General features: G+C 51.8%; 1 protein-coding gene and 1 long non-coding RNA gene across 6 annotated transcripts in view; one reads left to right on the top strand and one right to left on the bottom strand.

Annotated features, from left to right (window-relative positions):
* KLHDC10 (kelch domain containing 10) overlaps nt 1-15,982 on the top strand; it is a 69,055-nt gene extending 53,073 nt beyond the window's left edge. For 3 of the 5 annotated variants that reach the window (XM_027075468.2, XM_027075469.2, XM_053218084.1), the window contains one exon: nt 15,752-15,982. In XM_027075468.2, coding sequence (XP_026931269.1) covers nt 15,752-15,967 — 216 coding nt within the window. In that variant the 3' untranslated portion in view covers nt 15,968-15,982. Of the gene's footprint in view, nt 1-431; nt 5,564-15,751 lie in introns of those variants that run through there. The other 2 variants (XM_015071035.3, XM_027075470.2) reach the window with 1 other exon arrangement.
* LOC128314720 (uncharacterized) lies at nt 4,979-10,909 on the bottom strand. Its single transcript, XR_008296644.1, has 2 exons — nt 8,441-10,909; nt 4,979-8,264 (listed from the first exon to the last, which is right to left on the bottom strand). It is a non-coding gene; the product is annotated as an uncharacterized LOC128314720 (long non-coding RNA).
* Nucleotides 15,983-26,683: the final 10,701 nt, after the last annotated feature.

Below are 26,683 nucleotides of genomic sequence, written 5' to 3'. Positions count from 1 at the left end.
AAAGAAATGCTGTGCGTGGCATTTAGGCCCCTGCAGTGACATAAAAGGTGTTTTCTGGGAGGGCAGGATAGCTCTAGCCCCCCGATGCCTTGTTCTTTAAGATCCCACCAGTTTCTCAAGGCAAAGACCTTTATTTTCATCTTTGTGTTCCTAGTGTTTGGCACAATGAATACTTAATATAATGTCACTTTAATGTTCGTTGAAGTAAAAGAAAAAAAAAAAGAAAAAAGCTACAGTTTTCCCCTAGTAAACTCATTTATTATTTAAACGCCTCTTGATCTCTGCACTATGTTGGGATCAGTGAGAAATTCTTTTTGTTTTGCCCCGCCTCCATTTGGCCTACTGTGCACTTTGTCGCTGACTCTTCAGCCTAAGTTACCTGCTTCTCTCCCATTTGAATTTGTCCTCTTTTGACTGCCGTCTGTTCATAGGCTGGTTGCATGTACATTCATGGAGGAGTGGTGAACATCCATGAAAACAAACGGACTGGGTCACTGTTTAAGATCTGGCTGGTGGTGCCGAGCCTGCTGGAACTGGCATGGGAGAAGCTGCTTGCAGCCTTCCCCAACCTAGCAAACCTCTCCCGCACACAGCTTCTGCACCTTGGACTCACACAGGGACTCATCGAGCGCTTGAAATGAGGATGTCTGGACTGTTCATTGATACTGGAAATGTTAATTTAAAGAGACTCCTTTATTTATGGGCAGTGTAGAATTGGTTACCCTGATCAAGGCCTTATTCAGAAAATACATCAGATGCCTTTCTGTAAATTGGTTTTAAGTTTATGGCAATCTCACTTTCCCTCATGCTTCTTTCTTTGCTTCTCTCCCTCCTGCCTCAACACACACACATACTCACATACTCCCTCTTCCTGGATGGACCTGAGGGAAAGTCTGAAAGTACCTTAACAATGTTATGAATCATGATCAGATAAAGAATTTTTTAAAGGATCTCTGAAACTATGACCATGTCAGCCAGTGCTCCACAAATTAAAGCAGCATCATTGACAAAAACAAATAAAATTTTAAAAAATGTAAATCCAGCAACAACAACAACAACAACAAGAAGGCTGACCTTGAGAGTTGTGCAGGTTACATGCCAACCTAGACGTCAAACTTACTGTTTTCCAAGACGCCTCTAATTGCGTGGCTGGATCTGATGGCAGCACCGGCTGACATCTTGCTGCATCGATACCCAAACCCATCCTTTGACTTTGGAGGAAAGTCAGGCGGCTCAGCAACTCTTGATCAGTGATTTCTTTCCACATTCTTCTGGTGCCAGCAATGGTTAGATTTGGCTGTCAAAAGGCTTGTGTGTGTGTGTGTGTTGTAGTTGTGCTGTTTATTGTTGCTCTTAGAAATTATGGCACCAAGAACGTTTCAAATCAAGGAATTGATGGTGGTCAAAGTTCTTTGTTCTGGGCAGTTTTGAAATTCCCTTGTGCTTACAACTGGTTTCAAGTATCTCTGACTTCTTCGTGGGGGGACTTGTAGACCCTAAATATGTGGCATAAATGCCATGGGGCGTAAAAGTAAGCTTGTGAGAGGCCAGAAAAGAGCAAGGCGGGGAGGGCTTCAGCTCCAGGCTGTGAGCTTTGACCATCATATTGGCCGTTTCCTTTTCAGAACTTGAACACTGGGCCATGCACCTGCCATTTTCTCAGGCAGTGGGTTGGTTTTATCTCTAGAAAGCCAACTGGCCCTTGATTTTTCCCTTAGCTTATTGCCTCTTTTTTGTCTGCTTTAATGTGCATGGTGCTGTGAGTAATTGTCTAGTTATTGGATAAAAGGTCTTGGGGGAAAAGCCACAGGCCATCCTTCCCAAAGAACTATTGTTTTCAAAACTAGCATGAGGAAGGAATGAAGCTGAAGATCATTAGCTTTTTGGTGTGACATTTTAGTTCTGGTTTGTTTTGTATTTTAACTCTAAAAAAAGGAGTGACCTGAATTTTCACTTCTTTGCCATCAGGCTGCTAGAGTAGTTGAGCAAGTCACTGAGACGTGAACATTTGGAAGTCCTCAGGTGTACGAAAGGTGCGGAAGGCATACAAGAAGGCACAGTGCTGATCATCCCGTTGGTCACCTCACAACAGGAGACTCAGACGGGAGATTTGGGACACATTTTTCCTTTAAGTGCCTCTTTTTCACTTAGCTTTTAAAGTTACTCTTCTTTTTTCCTTCATCCCAGAAGGGATCTCTTTAGCTCATGTGTGGATTTAAAATCACCTTTGAGTTATGGCTAAAAAGTCACCCTCCAGTGTTGAGTTCTGGGCAAGAGAAAACTGTGGTCTCTAGACTTGGACTCTTAACTTCCATGCCTTATTAGAACATCCCGTCCATGTTGGGTTGAGTTCATGGAGCCCAAATTCTGCAAGGTCTTATGATACCACTCACCTGTGAGTTTGGGTCCTTTTGGGGGAATGATGGGTGTGGGGCAGAGGCAGGACAAGGAGCAACTCCCTCTAGAGGTCCCACCCCCATCTTGCCACGACCAAGTCTGTTTGACATTTAACCTCTTACCGCCCACTGCTAAGCTTACTCCAGTGAGGAGCTCTCTCCGGAGCAAGTCAGGTTGAACAGCGCCATGAGTTCAAAACAAAGCTTTACCGCACGACTCCAGCCTGGTCTCTGGATATTCGGTGGACTATATCCAGTTAAATAAGCTGTGCGGTCTAGGGTGGCGAAAGGGTATTTGTCATGGATTTACGTAGGGACCAAAGCCTCAGTGCTCAGCCTCTGTGCTTACCCTTCCGTGCTCCTTGGGAAATAAGCAGGTCTCTAGCTTTGCTACACTGGAGAGCTAGAAAGAGAGTCTAGTTCAGTCCACACTTGCTAGCAAAAAGGATTTAAGCCTTCTGAGGGCAGTCTTCTTTGAGGTAGACTTTGGAGGCCTGACATCCAAGACCTTGTGTGTGACATTTTTATAAAAGTACATACCCTTGGCCTAAAGTGTCTTCTTTTCATATAACACTAGTGAAAGCGATGTAGAATGACCAGCTCTGAGTGCTATAGAACCACACATATGCACATGTTCTGGATGCCAAATGAGACTGTGTGTATGATGACTTAAATATAGATGAGCAGAATTTTATATAGGGGGTCCCCGACCATTTAGTATCCCTATAACCAGCACCCTGAATTCCTGACACTGTTACTTGGTTTAGGAAAGTTTATGCCTGCTGCTCCTCTGCCTCTTTGAGGTACTCCCTGCCATCTTACTGCAGTCCTGTAAATTTAAGTGCAATATATAGAAACACATATGGATATATACAGATTATATATAGGGTGTAACTATAAAGCAGGTAGACTACTTTTTTTTTTTTCTTTTTTTTTGAATCTGCCTTGGGGAAAGCCAGCTCATTCCTTTAGAGTCAACTTATACCAAGAATTTGAGATGTGACCAGCTAGCGTAAGCCAACTCTTGGTCAATCTGGATTTTCAGGTCCTTGTTTTCTTACTCCAGTTCTTAAAGACTTCTTATTCCTTGGGTTTGTTAGAGTTGAGACTTTCCCCCAGTCATCTTTTGTACTGTCTCATGTTTGCATATCTTACTACATTTCTTGCCCACGAAAAAAGGAAGTCTACCTGTAAGGAATTTCTAAATGGAGAATTAAAATCTAATATTTAATACTGTCAGCTTTCCCATGTACATACTAATTTATCTGTGAATATAAGACTTTATTAAACGAAGAAAATGAGGCTTTCTTCATTTAATAAAATATTTTCCACATTCTGGAAAATCTTATTAACCAATATAGAATAGAATGAAATTTTCACTGTTCTTCAGGGGCCAAACTGAAATCCTTTCCACTGGCAGAGTCTTTTTTCAGGGCCCTCGTGACATGGTGTAAAAATTTGCTCTAAATTATTCATGTCCATCACATAGCTAGATTTAAACATATGATGATAAACATTAACATTTCTAAGCAAAAGGTTTATTAACAGTGACCTTTGGTTACCCAGAGTAGCAAGAGTAAAGCACAGATAATTGAAACTCATAGATAATCAGTGTTTCAACTTTTCTATCAAACAACTGATCCATTTATATTCTTCCTCCTCCTTACCCCTTTCCCACAAGCACCTCCTTTTCAGTGGAGTAGGGCTAATAAGTAGTTAGAAATGAAAACGAAGAGTCACGGAGGGCTAGAAACCAGCAAGCATATAGGCAGCCCTATTAGCTGTAATTGTCAATTTGATGACAGCTGTTGAATGCTGAAATTAGGACCCACGGGTGGTAATCCTGAGTTGAGATGTTAACTCTTCACTCCTCTGCTTCGGCACGGTTTTCCTGCCCTGAGTTCTAGGCTGTCTCTCCTATAACCACCAAAGAACTCTTAGCACCTAGAGGAAGAAAAAGCTGCTGTGTGTGATGCAGAGAGAATCCCATCATTTGAACACATTTCTTTGGCTCTTGACAAATACTTGCTTTTCCTCTGTTCTTGCAGGAGCCTTATTTTTTCCTTTGGGAATTCTGTTCCCAGCCATATAGCTTGGCATGTAGGAAAAGGTTGAATTACCCTGTAAGTCTGTGTTGGTCTTAATTCTGTAAAACCAGTTTGTTTTTATGTGGTCTTGCAGATGTTTAGCAGGTGGCACCGTTACTATAAATCGTCTACCTGCCAGCACTCTGATGTAGCACAAGAAGCCGTTTTCCTTATTCTTCATTGTTCTGGCGTTGAGCTCCAGGCCGGATGAGGGCTTACGGTCCCGTGATCGCGAGCTCCAAAAACTGGTCACTGTTAGCTTAAAGTGCTTTGGTTCCCCAAATTCCTCGGGACTCTAGGGGCGTTGGCAGGGCCTGAGGCCGGCTTCGTAGAGCTCTGTACCTCCCGTGTGTGCCGCCGCGGGTCGTGCCCAGTGATGCTGCTTCCCTTCTGAGGTCACTGGGTTTGGTGGGAAGCGACCTCTTCTCTTACCTGGTGTTACAAAAAGGAGTTCTGAGTTGTGCTTCAAAAGCGGTACCATCTTTTTAGTTGTAATTTTCATGATTTTATTTTTTTTCACTTCATAGAAGTTTTTGAAAGGCCCTGCTTAGTGCGCAGGGTGAGTCCGAGGCAGTCTCACTGAGCTGTAGTGATTGCTGTTTTACTAGTTGCACATTTAGAATACAAAGGAGGCATCAGAAACACACTGACTTTCTCTGAAGCCGCTTCCTTGTACACAGAGTCTGAGCAGGGACAGCGCCAGGCATTTCCCTGTAAAGGCACCTGCCGATGAGGATTTGACTGGAAGAACCTAGGCAAGAAAGGGGAACCTCTCACGCAGTCTCTGAGGGCAGGCCTGGGCTTGGCTCTTTGTACAGGGTGTGCTTAGGCCACACACGATGCTTGCCTTACTGTAAAGCTATTTGCCACAGTCCTGTTAAATAGTGTGGAAGTCCTTTTGCAGTCTGGTGTGCATGCCATATGATCAGGACAGCTTTTCCACCTTATTTGGTCTCCTACGAGCACGTAGGAAAAATAGTGAATTTACCCTAAAATGTCCAATCTGTATTTATGTACCTTGTCAGTGTTTTGCTGTTGGTTTTCTAAAACAATCTGATCAATAAATCTTATCCAAATCTATTTGGCTCAAGGCTGCCTTGATTGTGGGACGGTGATTTGCGTGTATGCGAGCTCACCTCTATGACGTAAGCATCCGTCTGCCCGCCTCCACCACCCCTTTCCCACCCACCAGGGTGCACTTTTCTCTGTAATTAATATCTGTGAGTCATCTGCCTTCCACCGCCGCCTGCTGTGCGTCCCTCTCTCTGCTCACCATCTGGGACTCCTGGACCTACAACCGTCCCCTCAACAGAACGCTCTTCCCCTCAGGACACCAGCAAGGGAGCGAGTGACTGTGGGGCAGACCACACTCCCTTTTCCTGTCCCGTTCTGTATATTCCCCAAACTCCCACTAGCCAAGTCTGTACGGATGTCTCAAGGCTTTTCTGAAGAGTTGGAGGAGCTACAGGGAATTCAAAGGGAAGATGTGAATCTTTACATACAGAGTCACAACTGTCTCTGAGTCAAGGAAAAAACCCCAGGAGGAGCTGAGCCCTTCCCAGGGGGTCCTTTGGGGATGAAACCACAGTTCCTGGTTCTTGCCTCGGTCTTCCAGACGCTTCTTTCTCCAAAACCTCTGCTTTGTATCGCTTCACCCTCTGCTAGGATCCCTCTCCCAGCAGTGCTTTTTCTTCAGGCTCTGAAGTCCGGTGTAGGTGTGGACACTCCCAAGTCTGGTCACTTTTAAGGTCTCTCGTCCAGAATCGCACATATGCCTCTTAGTTTTCATCGACAAACTGTTGGATCAAATATACCTTCCTGGGACAAGTAATCTTCGATATTCTGCCATTAATTGACCAGAGGAAAACATAACAATTTCTACCCCCTAATTTATAGGGCTTCCCAGCCCACGTTACAGTTTATACGCAGAGCACATTCATTACGCAGAGCATTCTCGTTTCCTTTGCTTTATTTCTCCTACGTCTTCTGAAGTATACTCCCGTGAGGCCCATCAGGGGCAAGAAGTGGACCCTGTGCCTTTTAGACTTTAGACCAGCCAGAGCTTTGAAATGAACTCTTGTTGGTATCTAATTCGGTTCTTAGTTAAGCCCCGTCTTAGCTTGGGTGGGAAGAGGTTTCAGTGGCTTAGTTGGTTTGGGTGGTTTTGTTCTTCCAGTTACACGTGAAAGATTCTAGTTTGTCAGAATGCTGTTACGAAGCTCTTATAACTGAACAGTAGGACCACAATTCTCTTGCAGTTAATCTTTGGTAGTAATTGCTTGATGGGAGACGACACTGGTAAAACCATCCAGTTTCCATACTTACCTTCAGATAAAAGGCCCAGCTTCCAGACCAGCGCAAAACCAATGGTTTCCTGCGGTGATGGAAATGTTCCATATTTGCGCTGTCCAGTATGTGGTAGCCACTGGCTATTCAGCACTTCAGATGTGGTTAGTGTGACCGAAGAACTACAATTTTCATTCCATTTAATTTTCACTTCTGTAAGTATAAGCTGTTATGCGGAGCTAGCGGCTACCTCAGTACAGTGCTGGAAGGAGATGGCCTGGAGAGCTGGAGAACCAAGGCTTGGTTAGCTCTTGGCTCTCGGCTCAGTCCTGGTTACTGTGTGGCTGCAATAATGTGTGAGGTGCTTTGAAGCATGCCTGGGGTATTTACCGTTCTCGCTCTCTATAGTTGATGGTACAGGAAAATGAAGACGAAGTATTTACTAAAAGTTACAAAATTAACCAATAAAGAAAGTAAGAGGACGAGACAAGGGAAGTGGGGTGACATAGGTGAGAGCTAAATCCTCATGTTCCATGGCGGAAGGTAATATACAGAATGTCTCAAATTAAGCACTAACCAGGAAAGCATATTGACTAGAGGCATAAAGGAAGGTATCAGAAAACACAAACAAAAACAGCCAAAAGAGCTAACAGTGGTAAGGTGGCCCGGGAGATGTAGAGGGCCACAGCAGGGACTGCTGGCTTTTTTAAGTATGTTCACGGTTTTTGTTCGGTTTTTTCCCCCTTTTCTCTCCTTTATAAACCAGAACCCTTCATGACTCTTTCGATTTAGCCCTTTTTCAGGATACTGTGAATCTGGGTCCGTTCTGACCAAATCAGGCTGTAAAAAATTGGGTGATTCAAAGGGCAGGGCTGGAGTATTAGTATTTTTAAGTTCTTCATTGATTAAGAGGTAGCCTGACTGGTATTTGGAAATCTTCGATTTAAAAGCCAATCTTGGAAGCTGGTAGGAGAAAAAAAAAAATCCAGGAGAGGGAAAGAAAAAAAAAAAAAGTCTCAAGATTTAATTGTTGCCCGAAGACCATTCCTCACCATCCTGTCCCTTCATAAAATCAAGCAAGATAAGACATTATTTTAGAGGGTTTTTCTGTCATCCACTCCACAGTGAGGGGAGGGGAGGTGGAAGGCTTCTGAGCGATACACAAAGCAGACCCGGCAAACCCACCCATCCTGCACAGGCCTTGGGGTCTGGCCTCGAAGTCTCCGGTGGAAGAGGGAGACACTTTTCTCAAATCCTCAAACACACGAGTGACCTTTCCAATGGTCCGCCTAACAGGAGGGCCTCCGCAGCTCTCCTAGGAAGGAAGGCGCGGAGCTCAGCTCAGGCAGACCGGGCAGTGACCAGCCCAGCCCAGCCCAGCCCAGCCCAGGGCTGCGAAGGAGAGAAGGACAGAGACAGCTGGGAGCTCCGGCCTCTTGCTATTTCAGGAGCCCGCACCTGGCCTGGAGCTGTAGGGTGGCTGTGCCCATGGCAGCTGTGCAAAGAGAAAGCCAATGTTACTCAGTCCGCATCACCTTAGACCACACCGGTCAGTTCGTCCCTCTTGCACCTTCCACCGAAAGCTGCCCGGCTACTGGAGCCCAGGTGGCTCTCCCTGCGACGGCCAAGGATGTCTACAAGAGCTCCTCCACTTGAAGTGAGCGAACTTACTTGCTCCGGCCTCCGCCAGGCATCTGGGGTCTCATTTACTCCCTGAGCCTCATCCTGGGGGAAAAGGTAGAGAGCGTGCACTGCAACAGCCAAGATCAGATCGTGGCTCAGGATGCTGGCAACTGCCCTTGCCCCCTCCCCCCCCCCCAAAGGAAGAGGCCCACTTGCCACCCACAGAGAGGTGATCCGTAAGAACGGTAACTCGGCCGTTGCGGGGAGTGACATGTACCTAGGGGTGCACCGGCGGCGTCCAGGACTGGAACTCCAGCCCTGCTCCCCCCACCGCCAACCTCACCACCTCGGAGCCCACCCAGCCTGTGCCTCCTTGAAGCGCCAGCCGCGCCTTTCCCTGCTTCGTTTCTCCCCACCAAAGCGGTACTGGAATGTTAAGCCTGGAGGGCTGACCCCCACTTGGTGGCAAGCCAAGCGCAGTGACGTGCCTGCAGAGAGAGTTACCCAGATCCGCAAAGCCCGGAGAAGGGGTGGCCTTGCCTGCAATCCCCCGCCCCAGAACGGTCGCCCTCCGGGGCCCTGGAGCCCCGGGCTGGCGGCGAGGGCGGCCTGGCCGCCGCCGCCTCCCCCGCACGAGCGAGGCCCGCAGCCGGTTTCTCTCCCTGCGGCGCGCCGGCCTCGGGCCCGCGACCTCGCGTCCCGGGGCTTCTCTGCCTCCCCCTGGCGGGCAGCGGCAGCCGGCGGAGCTCAGCCGGGAGGGGGCGCCCGACCCCCGGCCCGAAGGCGGGAGCGCGCGGTGCGCAGGCCGGGGTCGGCGCCGGCGCGCGCCCGCCCGGACCGCTCACTAACTGAGCACCTAGTACGCACCCGCGCGGGGCCGGGAGCCGGCCGGGCCAGGCGGCGGGGAGCACGCCTGCCTTCAGGGAGCTTCCATGGGAGGCGGGGAGCGGGGAGACAGCTGCTGTGAAGAAGCACGAGCGGCCGGACACGGACAAGTTAGGGAGAGCCTCCCGAGGATGCAATCAATGACTGCGCGCCAGGAGCTAGAAAGCACATGAGGGAGAATGCCACTACATCAAGGGGCCAGAGCATTCCAAAGACAAAAACCCGGCCCCTGGCGTCTTCTGGAAGGGGAAGAAGCCGCGTAGCGGGAGGACGGGAACCCGGGAGGGGAGGCCAGGGAAGCAAGGAGAGGCAGGCTGGGCAGATGATGGAAGAGCCGGGCAAAGCGTCTGGTTTTCACTCTAAGATCAACTGGAAGCTGGAAGGCAGAGAGAGGACGAACCGATCCCCCCCGCTGCCGAGGGAGGGTGCCAGAGGAAGCGGGGCCCTCGGTTGGGAGGCCACGGCAGCGGTGCGGGCAGGGTGAGGGTGCTTTGGGCCAGGTCACAGAGCGGGGCTGGACGTCGGCTCCCATCGCTCCCCCACCCTCCGCCGGGCGCCCTGGTGTCGTGACCGACCGACCACCGCCGAGCAGAGGCCGGCGAGCCCGGGCCGCACGACAAAGGCTCCGCCAACACCCCGCACCGGCGGGGGAGGAAGCCCGGGCAGGCAGAGCGCAGGCGGACGTGGAGCCCGGGGCGGGGGGTGCGGAGTAGCCTCCAGACCCCTCTCCACTAATCTCAGGGCGCGGAGCCGCCGTCCGCGGCCCACGCCTAGTTGGAGAGCCTCTCGGGGGTAGAGCGGGGAACCGCTCCGAACCGGAATGATCTGGTTTAGAGCGGCTGCCTTCCCCTCCTCCCTCCCTCTCCCCCAGCCGCCCGCCCTCCCCTTCAGCGACTGGCTGGTTTTTGCCGCAGTCCCTGACCAAGGTAAACAGAAGAGGGAAGTGGGAAGAATGCTTCGTTTCCATGGCAACCCAGAGGGCAGTCGGTGCGGCGCTCTTGGATGTGCTTCAGGGGAAGAAAAGGCTCACTGGAAAAGCAACGGGGAGACCGGCCCCTTCCACAGACGCACGGTGGGGGATTGTTCTGGAACGCGGTGTGGGCCTGGATGGAGGGAGGAGCGGGGGAGAGGAGTCAGGCACCATCCGTGCAGTGGCAGATGAGCGGGGAGGGCCAGGGACACACCAAAAAAACAACCGCACACGCTGTTGTGACAGCTGGCGGTCAGTGGCTCCATCCCCACACCTAGGGGGCAGAAAACAGGGATGGCGGAGATCTCAGAGCCTCCCCAAGTGTGCACCTGGCTGTCCCTTTCCAGAAAAATCCTTCCGTGGGGCAGCTCAGCCGGAGGGCAGCCACAGAGGCTGGATCCAGAGCCTCAAGGCCATAGATAGGTTTTGTCTGAAACAGAGAAGCCCACCCTTCTCCTGCTGCAGAGTGAGCTGGAGGTGCCCCCCCTCCCCCCCTCCAGGGGACAGGTGCTTTCCATTTGTCGCCACGTCACTCCAGCTGCTGACCACAACTCCCGCACGCTGAGGGCATCAGAAACCTCTTCTGGTTTCCAGGCTTCATAAGAGATTGGTCAGAAACTGGCTCCACCTCAGGCATGGGCCTTCCTGGCTGGGGGCGGGGGCGGGGGTGGGGTGGGGGGGTTCACTGTTCGGCTCTCACCTGTGTAGGCAGAAATGGGAGAAAACCTGGGACAGAAGGAGGTGGGAGGCAGTAAGCTTCCTGCCCCCCGCAAAGCAGAAAGAACGTGGATGCTTTGTGGGAAGCTGGAGGGAGGTGCCTCAGTTTCCCGGGGCAGATGCATGGAGAACCCTGGCAGCGGGACTATAGGCCTGGGAAGTGCTCACCTACACGTCGTGCAGTCCACACCCTTCTCCTTGAGTGGGCCCTTAGACGCTGTGGTCTGCCTGGAAGACGCCTTCAGGACAGGACCCAGGGCTGGGAGGGAACACCTGCAGAGAACAGGATCGACAGACTTGGCTTTTCCCTTGCAAAACACCCCGAAGTGCCAGGTTTACTCAGCTCTTTCCATGGCTCATGGATTCCAAATTTCTGTGACCTTAACTCCTGCCTCTGCCCCTTTGCTCGTTCTATTCCAGCTCCCCTTTGCTGTTCCTTGACCAGTCAGGTTTCCATGCCAGGTCCATGGCACTGGCTGTGCCCTGGAAAGCTCTTTCTCCAGCATCCATGTGGCCAATCTCTCGCCTTCAGTTCTTTATTCAAATGTCATCTCAACGAGGCAGGGCCAGGGTGAGGTAAACAAGGCAACACGGCCTTCCCTGACCCTTGGTTTAAATTGTATGTTTCCAGGGGCTCCTGAGTGGCTCAGTCACTTAAACGTCCAACTTCAGCTCAGGTCATGATCTCGCAGTTCATGGGTTCGAGCCCCGCGTCGGCCTCTGTGCTGACAGTTCAGAGCCTGGAGCCTGCTTCAGATTCTGTGTCTCCCTCTCTCTCTGCCTCTCCCCTGCTCGCCCTCTGTCTCTCGCTCTCAAAAATAAATAAAACATTAAAAAAAATATTTTAAAAATTGTGTATTTCCACCCCCGCTAGATCTCCCTTATCCCCTTCACACCCTGTCACTTGTCATTTATCTTGTTTATTGTCTGACTGCCTCTGTTAGAATGGAAGTGCCAGGAGGGCAGGCATTGTCTCTGTCATGCACCAAGAGGTCTCCACCACTGCAGGAGGTGCATTGGGAGGGGACGTAGGGACGGTGGTGCAGAGAAGGGGGGAAGGGACCACCGCTTAGAACCACACTGGCTCTTGTGTCAAGGAGCCTCGACACCTGCGACCAGGGGCTCCTGTCCCTCTGCCTCAGGAGGCTACCGCTGTGCCTCTCCTCGGCGCAAAGTCTCCTGTAGCCAACTGGCAACAGCAGGTTCTAACAATCCGTCAGGCAAACCCCCCACTTGCAGTGTGTCACCTTCAATTTCCTGCCTGCCTGCCTCTTTCCTGATTGACCTGATAAAATTCGGGACAGCTTTTATTGCTTTTGGCAAAAAACTGCCGTTAAGATTTACAGAGCCAAAAGCCGGTACAATGTAATCTTCAGAGTAATTTACACAGTGAGTTCCAAAAGATGAAAAGTTAGCATTTCAGAGGTAATTTCATAAAAGGGATTATCAGATTAATCACCGTGTCAATTTAATAGTGGTGTCTCCAATAATTAATTAGCTTTCTCGGGAGTCAGCAATGCAAAAAGGGACTCTAAGAGGAATAGAAATGGCTGTGTCAGACAGTAAGTGTGTTTTGGGCGATAGATCTTGAGACACTTCGCCTCGGAACTGCCTCCGCGGAATGTCTGGCATATGGGTTCTGTGGCTCAGAGACGTCGTAAGAGAAGAAAAGCGCTGGGAGCGCCCAAGTCTCCGGGAGACCTTTTGGGTGTGCCGGGCTGAGGCTTGGCTGCACCTGCCGAGTGAAGGCCACCCCGCCACGTGTTGCATCGTCCCGTGACACCTGGAAAATGTGTCTAACCCCGCCGTGCGTTGACAGGCTGCTCTAGATGGGGAGAGCCAGGTGTGAGTTGCAGCCTGCTTGTGAAATCACCCGTGAGAATTCCGAGCCGGAATACCGCCAGGGACACATGCAGTCCGAACAGCGACATAGCCATGTGGCGCTCAGTCGGCCCCCACAGGTCAGGGCAAGGCTGTGTCTTCAGTGGGTGTTAACGGGTCCTCCCCCCCCCCACCTCCTAAAACATAGGTTGGAGTCCTAACCCCCTGGTATCTCAGAAGGTGATCATATTCAGAGACGGGTAATTGAGTTAAAATGAGGTCATCAGGACGGGTCCCCATCCAGTATGACTGGTGTCCCTATAACAAGAGGGTATCTGAGAACAGACACACACGTGTAGGGAGGACAGCACGCGAGCACGGAGGCGGAGAATGGGGTGATGCGTCTGTAAGACCAGAGATTGCCAGCCAAACACCGGAGCTGGGGGAGAAGCAGGGAATGGACCCCCCCCCCCCTCCAGCCAGCCCCAAAAGGAACCGGTCCTGCGGAAGCCTTGACCTCGGACTTTGAGCCTCCACCACTGTGTGCGAATACCTTCCCCGTGGTTGAAGCGTCTCAGTTTGTGGTACTTTGTTGAAGCTGAATTGGGAAACTAACTCGGGGGGTGGGGGGAGCATCGTGGAGACTTGGGTGTCATCGTTCTTAATAATTGTATTTCTGTGTGTTTTTAAGAGACTTCATCTTTTTTTTTTTTTTTTAGCAGTTTTAGGTTCATAGCAAAACTGAGAAGGTCCAGAGATTTTCCCATGTGCCTCCCCTCCCCCACCCCAGCCTTCCCCTCCAACAACATCCAGCATCAGAGCTGTACCTTGGTGGCGACTGATGAACCCACATGGACACGTGGTTGTCACCCAGAGTCCGTGGTTTACCTCGGGGTCCGCTCTCGGTGGGGCCCATTCTGTGGGTTTGGACTGATGATGAGTAATGACACGTATCCACCATTGTACGGTCTCATACACGGTGTTCTCACCGCCCTAAAAATGTTCCACCTACCCCCCTCCCCCCCGCCAAACCCTAGCAACACCTGATCTTTTTTACTGTCTCTGTAGTTTTGCCTTTTCCAGAACGTCACATAGTTGGAATCACACGTTATGTAACCCTGTCAGCTTGGCTTCTTTCACTTAATGATATGCATTCAGGTTTCTTCCATGTCTTTTGATGGTTTGAGAGCTCACTTCTTTTTAGTGCTGAATAATAGTCCATTGTCTGAAGGTACCACGATTTGTCCCTTTCCTGTATTTTCTTCTTTAAAAGATCGTTTTTAAAACACCAGCTCAGGACAGAATATAAAGATACGACAAATCCAGGTAGTACGTATAAGAGTATTCTCAATACTTTCTCTTAAAGAATTAAAGACTCGGGGCCTTTCTCTTGGGGTTGCTGACCAGATAGGCTGCGAGCCTGAAGCTGTGGGGGCCAGCGGCCTCTGTTGGAGGAGAGCCTGCCCTGAAGAGAACAAGCCGGCAGGCCCAGGGGGGCCCTGATGCCGCGGGTGCGCCTGGACCGGGGCACTGGCCGGGGCACTTTAGTTACATGAGCTTTAAACAGTACGTGGCTTTGGGTCTCAGTGATTCTACTTAGAATGTGATCTTCTGGGCCTTGCCTTCCTCCTTTCTCAAATGAGGAAATCTAGGGCGCCTGGGTGGCCCAGTCGGTTAAGCACCGGACTTCAGCTCAGGTCATGATCTCACGGTTTGTGGGTTCGAGCCCCGCGTGGGACTCTGTGCTGACATCTTGGAGCCTGGATCCTGCTTCGGATTCTGTGCCTCCCTCTCTCTCTGCCCCACCCCCGCTCACACTCTGTCTCTCTCTCTCTCTCTCTCTCAAAAATAAACATTAAAAAAAGTTTTTTAAATGAGAAAACCTGCCCTCAAAAGTTGTGAAGATGAGACATAAGAAGAAACTCAGGGTGACCTGGAAAGTGCCAGAATATCCACAGCTCCATGGTTAGATACTTCCTGAGCAACTGACACCACACGTAACAGCCTGGAAGAAGCTCTGGTCCCAGACTCAGGATCCCCCCACCCCCACCCAGGTGCCACTCACTGGCCCTGTTCACCCTGAAAGCCCCTTGTTGACCTTACGAGGGTGTCTCTCTGGGGTCTGACTTCAGAGGTCACCCTTCAGGGAGGTAGCTTCTTCCCACTGCTCTCGGGCCACACCAACCTTTGCAGTCTGGGCTGGTCCTGGGAGGATGATGGCCAGTTCTTTCAGAAAGGGCACTGAAGACCAAGATGACAATGACCCCCGGGGCCTGCTTGTGGTGCCTAACCCTTTGAACCGGGCAAAGCTTCCATGGCTATGAAAGAAGCTTCTGTGGGCTTCCACAGGCTGTGGAAAAGGAGTCTGAGGAGGGGAGTGGGGTGAGAGGGGGAGCCAGCCAAGTGGCTCAAGGCTGAACATATATCCTTCGATGGGGAGGTTTACCTCAGACTGCTTCCTCTTCCTTGTCCCTCTTGGGGAGGAAGAGCCTGAGCCCCTTCCTCACGGCACTTCAGAGCACAGAGCCTGAGCCCCAGGCTCCAGGTTCAACCCTGCCTACTGTGGTGGAGTCCTTCCCGCTCCCCTTTGCCTCTTTTTCCCAGGGACACACCAGATGGGGTAAGGGCTAGTCGGCCATTGCCAGAGGACGCTATGTGGGAATTTAAGGGCTGCCTCCCAGGTCTACACCCTGAAGCTCCCTCTCAGTGGCTCCTTGAAAAAGGGAGACCCAGCCTGAACCACCAGCACTCTTCTCTCTCAACTGTCACCTGCTGGGCACCTTGCCCACTCTGTCTTTCCTTCATAGATTTGAGTTTAGGTTCTCCCCATGAGAGCAAGATGGCCCCAGGAAGAGGTCTGGTAAGTCCTACACTTGGACCTGGAGGAGGAATTCGACCAATTTTCTTATCTTTTCAACCAGTGTAATTTATTTCCTGCTCTTAGGCTTTTCCACGTTTCTTCACAGGGAGCCCTCTGTGGTGCCTTGAACTGTCAACCCTTCCCGAAGATGCCATGTTGGAATTGTGGGCCTGGAATAGGGAAGAGAGGAGGGCTGGTTTGGGGTGGGGGCAGTGGGATGCAGGAAGCAGATGATATATTAGATACAAGCTGTTTGGGGGGCACAAGTTTTCTTATTTGGGGAAATAAATTTTTTGTAAACTTGGATCCTAAAATGGCATAATTGCTCACTCTTCCCCAGGAGGGAAGTCAAGCCCAGATGGTGTGATCCATTTCCCAGGCACTCTGGCAAGGTCACTGGAAGGGCCAGCTGGCGGCTTTCTTGTTATTGTAGAGTTATTTTATTCTTTAACATTTTACTGATTAAAGTCCTTGACTCTCAAGAGACCAGATGGAAGCCAAATACTATGGCTCTTTTGGTTTCCTTTTAATGAGATCAGGGTTGGGAGAGGACTTGGGCACGACAGAGATGGAGAAGCCGTCTGCTGGGTGCCCTGGGACTGGTTGCCCAGAGGGCTTGGTGAGCTGTGATTTCTTTCATCCTCTTCCCTGCAGGGATTCTTGTCAGTCTCTATTTTCCAGAAGACTCTCCTAATGGTTTCTGTAGGACTTTGTGCTTCACAGGCTTCAATTGAAATTTGACTCAGCTTGGGAGGTGGGGAGACTAAGAAGCCTGCCAAGACTTTGGGCCCTTAAAGCCCCCAAATCCTCTTGCTCCATGGGGGGTTGGGGGCCGCTTGGCCTGCGAGTATGGTGGGGGCTCTGAGGATGTGCTGCTCCCTCCCCTCGATCCTGCTGCCTGGGAGCTAAGGTGCAGACTCAGGTCTGGCGTCCTCTGGATAAGCTTTGAGCAGCCCAACAGCAGTGTTCCCCGTTCTGTGGGGATGGAAGGGCCTGAGCCCATCCAACCTAGCCCTCAACCACGCGGATGCAAGATGGCCACCGGCTGGGCTGCCTCAGCTGCACCCAGCTCAGCTCCGGGTCTGCCAGGAGCTGGCCCACCCTCACATTCATGTCGTGAAGGGGGTGAGGGAGGGCGGGCGGCCCAGGCAGGTCACCTCAGCCAGGTGTGGGCACTGGGGAGACAGGGCCTTGCAGAGAGGGCCACACCACATCTCCAGTAACCGCCACGGGCCTCTTAAGAGTCTCTCTGTTAGTACAGAGCCTGATGCGGGGCTTGAACTCACAAACTGTGAGATCATGACCTGAGCTGAAGTCGGACGCTCAACCAACTGAGTCTTTCTGGACCGTCTCTAAGCTGTCACCATTTTATTTAGCAAGCAGTTCAGCACCAGCTGTGTACAGAACCCCACGGTAGACCCTGGTGAGCAAAAAGAAACAAAAGAAACAGGAACTGTGTTCTGTTTCTCAAGGATATTCTAAAAAGGTCAGGAAACACAAATATACCGACAAAATGGCCCGAGGACTGAACCACCCCAGCGGCTGTGCATACATATTTATGGTACATAAACCATGAGGTTTCAAACGCTGAGGCAGAGGGGGCAAATCAGAGGTGACGTGAAAAGTTCAATACCACTCGGGGCACCCGGGTGGCTCAGTTGGTTAAGCGTCTGGCTCCTGGTTTTGGCTCAGGTTCCGATCTCACGGTTTGTGAGTTCGAGCCCCGCATCGGGCTCTGTGCTGACAGCGCGGGGCCTGTTTGGGATGCTCTCTCTCCCTCTCTCTCTGCCCCTCCCACTCTCTCAAAATCCATAAATAAACTTTTAAAAAGTAAAATTAAAAATTTTTTAAGTTCAAAAACACACGCATGCAGGGGATGACTGTGACCCAGGGAGGCATCTGCTACCAAGTGTGAAGATGGGCCAACCTTCACACGTCCTCGCACCTCAGCGGCTGTGAAGGAAGCCTGTCCACACCGCGCTCCCTCCGGGGGGGGGGGGGGGATTCCTGTGCACTCCTCATTTATTGCCTCACGCTCGTCGGGCTGTGCGGGAAGGTGAAGGCCTCTGGCTATTGTTCCTTTACCAGCTCTGCCGTGGAAGAACCTCTTACGTCTCAGCTGAGATGTATTGATCTCATTTTTGCAGACAGAGAAAATGGATGCAGGGAAGGGCAGCGATCAGCCTCAGGTGAGAGCGGCGAGGCCCTGAGCATATTAAGAGTTCAATAAATTTGCTGACTGACGTTGAAGGCGGGGAAATGACACCGAAGTCTTGTAGCCAGATCCCTTCTTCTGAGGCCTTGCGTGGCGGTCAGGCAGTGGCGACAGAGGCCAGGGCGAGACCGGCCTGGCCCTTCCCTCTCTTAGGTCTGGCCAAGCAGGACAGTGACCTTCAGCTTTCCGGACACACGCCAGTGCCCCCCACTCTTCTCCCCAACCAGGGCAGAGGAGCTTCTCAGGAGAGGAGCCAACGCAAGTGACCACGCGGGTGTAAGAGACCCCCTCCTCCTCAGCAGCCACAGGTACAGTTTTGGAAAGGCCGACATCCGGCCTGTGACACCCCCGAGTAACCCCGTGGATACAGAGAGAAGCCAGTGGAGCGGGTGCCTGAATAGCCACAGGGACCTTCAGGAGGAGAGGCCGTTGTTTCCCTACCTCCCTCTCCCGGGCAGCAGCCTAGTTAGAGGACGGAGGTTAGGAACAGAAGCTCCTTCCAGCAGCTGGGGCTGCTGCAGCTTCCTGGAGAAGGGGGGCTTCCTAGTGCCCTTTCTTGCTTAATGTTTATTTATTTTTGAGGGAGAGGGAGACACAGAATCTGAAGCGGGCTCCAGGCTCTGAGCTGTCAGCACAGCCTGACGTGGGTCTCGAACTCACCGACCGCCACCTCATGACCTGAGGGGAAGCCGGAAGCCTAACTGACTGAGCCACCCAGGCCTCCCTTCCTAGTGCCTTTTCTGAGGCAGGCTCCCTCGTACCCACGGCCACCCCTCTCAGGGCCCACGTCGGGGAGGGAGAAGCGGTCGACTCTGAAAAGAGCCTTCTAGAAACTCGGGCCACAGTGGGGGCCCAGGTGCCTTCAGGATGAAGGCCTGAGCCACTGGCAGCCCTGCGGCCTACGGCGGGGATGAAAACCACTTGATTTCTTTGGCCCTCGGCCCCGCACGGCACAGGGAAGCTGGTAGTCACCGGCCTGGGCGTCCCGGCCTGGCAGGGAGGCAGGGACAGCATCTGTCCTGGCCGGGAGGGCCTCCGCCGGCACAGGCAGGGCGCCCTTCCCTCCTGCGGTGCGGGGCCCGCCGCGTGCGACGGTCGGGCGGCCCCTCTTTGTCCTCCCGCCGCGGGGGGTGGGGGGCGCGACGTGCGGGGGGGCGGGGGGATGGGGGTGGTGGCGGCGCCGGACCGGCAGGGCCCCGCAGGCACAGATACCAGCGCCCTCTGGATTCACGCCAGGAGCAGGTGGCCATCAGATCCCCGGCTCCGGCCCCCACCCCGCGAGGCCCCCGCAGGAAAGCTGGCACCTTTCCCGGCGCCAGCTGCGCCGCCTGGCACCGAGTCCGCACCCAGGGGAGCCCGCGGCGCGCGCCGCTGCCCGGGGACTGGATGCGTGACTCACGCCCGCTCGCTAATCGCTCCCCTCTCCTCCGCCTCGCGTCTCGCACAACCTTCTTTCCCCCCGAGACAAGCGTGCCCATCTGACACCCCACCCGCCCCGCTCCCCGTGACACATTCATCTGCCCTTGCGCCTGCCCCGGCTCAGCGCGACTCCCACACGGCCGATCCTCTCCGGGCCCGCGGCCTCCCGCTCCCGCTTCCACCGGGAGGGCGTGCCTGGCCTCTACCCCGGCCAGTGCCCTCGGGGCGAGCCCTCAGCACCTACCTGGCAGGTGCGCCGCGTCCCGCCCTTACCTCTCTGCCCACCTCCGCACCAAGGCCGCGGATGCCCAGCCTGGAGGCATCTGTGGAGAGGAAGTAAGTATCAGAGCGCAGTGGCCAAGCTCTTCAAGCCACCATTCAGCTCCCGAGGACTCGTGGCACATCCCCTAGAAGGAACCAAGGACGGAGAGCCTCCTGGTTTTGTCTGCTTTGACCATACAGGCTGGAGGAAGAATCTAGCCCAAGTAGGCGCTGGGAGGTCCCAGGAGTGTCAACGATGCCTTGTGGCCTGGCACCACAGAGCCGGCCTGATGGGGACAAACGACTACCTCCTGCGGCACCGCGGAGTCTGAAGGCCGGACTTCTAGAGTGGCCCAAGCGGGACCCTGGGCAGGGGCAGGCCCTCTTTGGGCTTCTGGGCCTTCTGTACAATGAGACGGTCCAGCTGCTTGATCCCCAAGGCCACTTCCAGGCTTTCTAAGCTATGACAAGGAAAAACATCTCACCCCAAAACTGATGCGGCCCCCAAAGCCAACACTGCTTGCATGTGGTGTTTCACACAATCTAAAGAGCTCCTTGGGGCTCCGGGTGGCTCAGTCAGTTGATCTGACTCTTGATTTCGCCTCAGGCCACGATCTCACGGTTCATGGGATTGAGCCCCACATCAGGCTCTTTGCCGACAGTGCGGCCTCTGCTTGGGATTCTCTCCCTCCCCGCTCACACACTCTCTTTCAAAATAAACAAACTTAAAAAAGATACACACACACACACACATCCTTTCTTTTATTAGGCTAAACACAGAACTGGTGTCACAGGACCGCCACCTGGACAGCCACCCAGGACCCCACACTTAGAAGGGCCTTGTGATTGGTTTAATGCTCTGTTGTGGCTGTCTTGAAATTCTTGGTAATTTTTAACAAGAGACCCCACATTTTCTTTTTTTTTTTTTTTAATTTATTTATTTTGAGAGAGACAGAGACAGAGAGCACTTGGGCAGGGGACGGGCAGAGAGAGAGAATCCCAAGCAGGCTCCATGATGTCAGCGCAGAGCCCATCGCGGGGCTTGAACCTGTGAACTTGAGATCATGACCTACGCCAAAATCAAGAGTCAGGGCAACTGATCCACCCAGGCGTGTCCCCCCCCTCCCCAATTTTAATTTTGCACTGGGTCCCACAAATTATGTAGCTGGTGCTGGCTAAAAATACTTAGAATGTTAAGCAGAAGCATTGTAGATGTCACTGCAATGTTTTGCTCTACAGATCTTGGCATCTGGAACACAGAAATGTTGAACATTTCGTTATTGTCAGTGCCTAGGGACCAGGGAGAGGGTTAGGAAACCCTTGGTGAGTTACACCGTTCCAGGGGACAATGGACTCTGTACCATGTTCACGGCCCTTGGAGGCAGGCACAGCCAAGGCTCTGTGGGTTTGTATAGACATCTCGTCAGTGTCAGACTGCTGCTGCTGTCCAACATCCAACCCCTCCCCTTCGTCTGTAGTGCTAGGATTATCAGCTGGCCATGGCCATGATCATGGCAGACAAAACCTACTTTCCTCAGATTCCCCTGCAGCTTGATGTGTCCCTGTGATTAAGGGCTGGCCAATGGGATATGCCTGGAAGTACCTGCCGCTATGCAGGAGACGTTCTTAAAAACCAGTTGGTGGGTGTCCTTTCTTCTAACTTGTATTTTTGAGCAGAGAAGTTTTCAATCTTTAGACTGAGCTCAGGAGTCAGAAGAATATATGCCATTTGTTATTATCATTTCATAATGGAAATTCACATAAGAGCGAATCGGCGCCCCTTTGCCCATTAACGTGCAGGGTTTTTTTTAATTTTTTAATGTTTATTTTTGAAGGAGAGAGAGAGACAGAGGGTGAGTGGGGGAGGGGGCAGAGAGAGACGGAGACACAGAATCTGAAACAGGCTCCAGGCTCCGAGCTGTCCGCACAGCGCCCGACGTGGGGCTCGAACTCACGAACCGCGAGATCATGACCTGAGCCGAAGTCGGACGCTTAACCGACTGAGCCACCCAGGCGCCCCAACGTGCAGTTCTTAACACAGGACGATGACGCAGGCGTCCCATCTCTAAAGGGGGGAGCTGGTGGGGGTAAGTAAAGTCTCACGTATTTGCAATGAAGAAGAGCTGAGCGGGGTAAGGGAGATGGTGACAGCAGTGCCATTTTAGGGTGGCAAGAAAGCATCCAAGGAGGTGGCATTTGAGCAGAGCTCTTCCTGAAGACAGGAAGCAGATGTTACACACAGCTGGGGGAAGAGCCTTCTAGGCCGAGTGGGAGGTTCAGACTATTTTGCCAAAACGGGGATCTCTTCCCTAGGATTCAGACTTTGTTTCCAGCGATCTGTTGTCATTCCATGTGGATGTCCCAGTTAACAGCTCGAACTCAGCGTGTTGAAAATCTCTCTTCTGCCAACCGGTTCTTCTTCCTCCAATTTCCGCGATTAGCGCTGCAATCGTCATAACCGCGCAGGCCGAAGTCCCGGGGGGCTGTGTCTGCCAAGGTACCACGTTGTGACCGTTTCTGCTTTCACAAACGCTCTCCAGGCTTTCCTGCCCCACCTGGCCTTCGGCAGCAGCCTCCTCCCAGGCCTCCCTGCCTGCTTCTGTCATCCTCGGGACAGCGGGCAGGGGCATCCTCCTTGGGCACACCTTTGACTTCAATCTCTGCTCAAAAAGTGGCGGAGTCTCTACGGTCAACTCTGCAGCCTTAGGTGAACCTTTCCTGCGAGCCCCAACTTCCCAGGCTCCGGTAAACGCGGCTCGGGTGGGATGCTTTGCAGTTTAATTAAAGTCAGCTCCCCCGCTCCTGTCTCCATGGCTGGATCCCGCTGCTTTCTCCTCCTGCTGAAGCTCATTTGCCACCTGTCCCACCTCACCTTCTCACTCAGCAGAGCCTTCTCTTCCTTTGACCTGTAAAATTCTGTTTTGCACCACTTTCCCCCCCCCCCACCCCCCTTTCTGGACTTTTTTTTTTTTTTTTTTTTTTTTTGTAAAAGCGACGTACCATTGAGAGGGAATTGAAAATGGAAAAACAATCATCCACGTTCCCGTTTCAACAAGTGAGTTCACATTTGGATATTCTGTTGTAGTTGGCGATCCACATGCATATTTTTACATAATCGTAACCACAGCAGACGTACAACTTTGATTTGCTTTCATTTCTACCCGACATTTCCCCCATCTTTTTACATAGTCTTGTTAGAGTTGTAGGAATTTTAGAAAGAGGTCAAACTAAGTCTGTATCTCATTCAAGGATAGATCTCACAGAATTGAGGTACAATAATTGATTAAACCGTTCTAGCACTAGACATTTGGATGGATTTTGTTTTTAGCTATTATAGACTAGAAACCATGTGAGGGGAAAACGGGTATATTAAGTCTCCTCTGTATTCCTAGCACCTGGCAAAAGAATTTAAACAATATTTACTGGGGGGATGGATAAATCAATGAGCAAATGCTCACAATGAATATCTTTAGGCATAACTTATTTTTTTCCTGTTGAATATTTTCCTAGGATACATTGTCCTGGGATCGATGGGCCAAAGAGTATTAATATCGCAGGAGGTGGGCACTGCACTTTGTGGTAGATCGCATTTTTCAAAAACGGCCACATCAACATATGACCCATCCCACATACTCTCTCCATGGAGAGGTGGGGTCTAGGCTCCCTCCCTTTGAAACTGGCCCGTTCTTTGTAGCCGCCTCGATCAACAGGATGCAGTGGAAGAAACGTGCAACTTTCGAGTCTAGGTTATAAAAAGTAATATGCTTCTGTCCCCATCTCCCCCCTCCTTTCTCAAGATACTTGCTCTTGGAATTAAGAGGTGGCTCAGGCCACATGTGGGAGCCCTGTGTGGGCATTCCGCCCACATTCCCAGTTAGGCCCCCGGCCAATAGCCAGTGTCGACCACGAGCCATGTGAATGAACGAGCCTTAAAGACGATTCAGTCTTCCAGCTCCCCGGGGAAAAGTGATACCAAATGATGCTTTGGGGGAATAGTTTGTTATGCAGCAGGAGTGACGGAGATATACGTGTAGCCCCGTGTTATGTTCTGAAAAGGCTGTACTAATTTCCAGGGCCACCAGCAGTGGAGGAGTGTGGCCGATCCTGGTGTGGCCAGGGGGGCACAGACTCTGTGGAACAGACGGAGGCTATCCTCAGAGAAAGCATGTTCCAGAGAAGCAGCTCAGGAAATACATCTTCTGGTCCAATGAGACACATACTTGGAGAAAACTCTGCAGTGTGCCAGGGAACGGGATGATGGTATCCCGGGACCGGATCACGGGGTTCCCAGCTCTCACACCTCGCATCTATCCTAACACAGCTCCGGCTGTGTCAGCTTGCAGGATGCCACCAATTTTGCACCCAACTGAGAAACTGCTGGCAGATGTGCATCTAGATGGCTCCACCCACTCCCAGGCGTATACGTACTCCTTACTATTGAATTAATTTCCATAGAGCCCAATGAAGAAGGGTGCATGGAAATGTAGAGTGGGTCCTCTGACCTTCTTCTCTACAAGTTTAGAGCCAACTGCCAATCCCTAGCTTTTTTTCCTCTCTGCCGCCCTTCTACTCACCAGCCAGAGAGCTCTCTACCAGTCTTCAGCATGGAAAGCACATTGAAAATTCCAGTCCAGAACAAGAAAAGGATTGCTTTTCAAGTGAATTTCTACTCAATCCGCTTGTTAATCCAACAAATAGTTCCTGAGTATCTCACATGCACCTGCCCTCAAGGACCTGAAGGGAGCCAGAGTCTAACGGAAGCTCCAACATTTACAGGAGTTCCACTGTCTGCATGGCCTCTGGTTTTCCTTGGTATTTGTTCTAGCACTGCCCCATTGTTGCACCTGCCGGGACAGGGTCAGAAGGGCAAGCCAGTGAGAGCTGCAGATCCGTCACCAGCAGAAAACTACTGCGGGTAGGTGAGAGGGGAGGGCGTATGTGTGGGGAAACAGAGTCTTGAGGTGGGAAAAAGTAGCAACTGACTCAGAGATAGAGCAGTTTCAATGAAAGATCATTTCTCTGGCTGCATAGAAAATACGTTGTGTCTCATTTAAGAGAATCCATAATTCTGGGATGTGGACGTTAGCTCCGAGTTCTAAGTACAGTCTAACCACAACTTTAAGGTAGTTAGCTCCAGGAATTTTCAAGATGGCTTAAAAAAGACTTTAAAGAACTCATGCAGAACTTTGAACTGGAAGCAGAACATCGTACCGAATTTACTTTTTTTTTTTTCAAAAAAATTTTTTTACATTTATTTTTGAGAGACAGAGAGAGCACAAGTGGGGGAGGGGCAGAGAGAGAAGGAGACACAGAATCCGAAGCAGGCTCCAGGCTCTGAACTGTCAGCACAGAGCCCAGCGTGGGGCTCAAACCCACAAACCGCGACATCATGACCTGAGCTGAACGCTCAACCGACTGAGCCACCCAGGCGCCCCTTACTGAATTTACTTTTAAGAGTGGTTAACTAACTTGAGACGGATGCCACGTTAACACCTTTTCAAACTACCAGGTTTGGGGGCTGATGGCTTTAGATCTTTCTTCTGCCAAGTCTTACTTTCACGAGTTAGCCGGACTGCTCTGCCCCACAGGCTGTCCAGTGGATGATGCCCCTCCCCATTAGGAGCACAAGGGGCCTTTCTGTGGAGCTGGAGCTCAGGACGCGGATGCCTGTAGCCTGGGCCAAAACTATCACAGAGCTGCCCGGTTCCAGTCTACACACCGTGTGTCTGAGGAAAAATCGTGCCTGGCCGCTGCCTGAGAAAACAAGTCTTGCCCCCAGCGGAGCAGATCACCACCTTCTGACTTTCCCCCTATGGGATGCAGTTCATGAAAGCAGAGTCTGATTCAGGGTTGTTATTTTTTCCTTCTAGTTTAGAAATGGGAAAGGAAGGAGACGGGGTTTTCTTGGTAGACCAGAAAGCCCAGCCTTCAAGGTACAAAGGTAGCACTGTCTATGCTGGGGAAGGGCCAGATCTGGGGTGGGGGGAGGAAGGAGGGAGCAGGGGGCAGATCCAGCTGGGCAAGAGCAGTTGGGGTGGGGCAAGGGCGTGTCAAGGCCATGAAGGTCTCCTGGTCCATGAACGAGATAGTGGCTTCACAATGCCAAAGGGGCCATTTCTTACGTTTATGCTAATAGGCTGTTTGGGGACTTTGCAAAGCCAGTTTTTTCCCTACCTAAAAGCACTGTCATCCGTTATTTTAGCTTGTAGCTTCTCAGTGATCTCTGAATCAGAATCAGCGTAAAAGGTAATTACGCTGCCCCAGTCAGGGAAAAGAGCTCAGCCCTCCCAAGCCTCAGCCCATTCAGGCCAGTGGCTCTTCTAGCCAGACTGGTTTTGGAGTATTCATTTTGCTTTGGGGACATGAAAGGATGTAACTATAGCTTTATTTTATTAAAAAAATTTTTTTTAATGTTTATTATTTATCTTTGAAAGAGAGAGCGAGTGGGAGAGGGGCAGAGAGGGAGACACAGAATCCAAAGCAGGCTCCAGGCTCTGAACTGTCATTACGGCACCCACGGCCGCAGCTGGGGACTGCCTGCAGGGGACACTGTGGTGAAATATCCCTGGGTGGACGGGGTCCTGCTTGCTCTGCAGCCCCATTCTGCTGTAACGGACTCCTCTTCCTAACCCTGACTGTGGAACCCACGACCTGTCCCCGAGGTGAGTACAGCTCAGTCAGTGTGGAAATGGAATCTTGGATGACCTTCCAGGGCTCGAATTAAAGATGTGGCTCAGAAGCAACACCTAACAACCTCTAGACTCAGCAGAAAGCCACTGGCACACCCAGCGAGATGTGGCAACCTGGTCACCAGGGACCAGGAAGCACAGGTGCTCGTGCAAACCCCGCTCATTTTAAGTGTGCAGACAAGGCCCCCCCAGATCCTTCTCAGAAGCTTTCCCGCCAGAGAGCCCAGCCCCCTGTTGCTCATAGTCACGCGTTTTTGCCTTCGGCCACTACCCACGGTCTGGAGGCGGCCGGGACCGGAGTCACCGAGGGATGGGTGCACCCCGTGCCCCTTCCCGTGGACGCTGTGGCATTTGGAACAGCATGCTAAGGCGCAGGGCCTCACCCAGCTCACTGAGGAAGACCTTTGGGGTGCAGGGACCCGGTTGTGGCATTTTCCTCACACCTCACTCGGGC

This window comes from Acinonyx jubatus, chromosome A2 (assembly GCF_027475565.1).
Source record: "Acinonyx jubatus isolate Ajub_Pintada_27869175 chromosome A2, VMU_Ajub_asm_v1.0, whole genome shotgun sequence".
Taxonomy (NCBI): Eukaryota; Metazoa; Chordata; class Mammalia; order Carnivora; family Felidae; genus Acinonyx; species Acinonyx jubatus.
The sequence above is the reverse complement of the archived record's forward strand: the minus strand, read 5'-3'. Positions and strand labels throughout refer to the sequence as shown.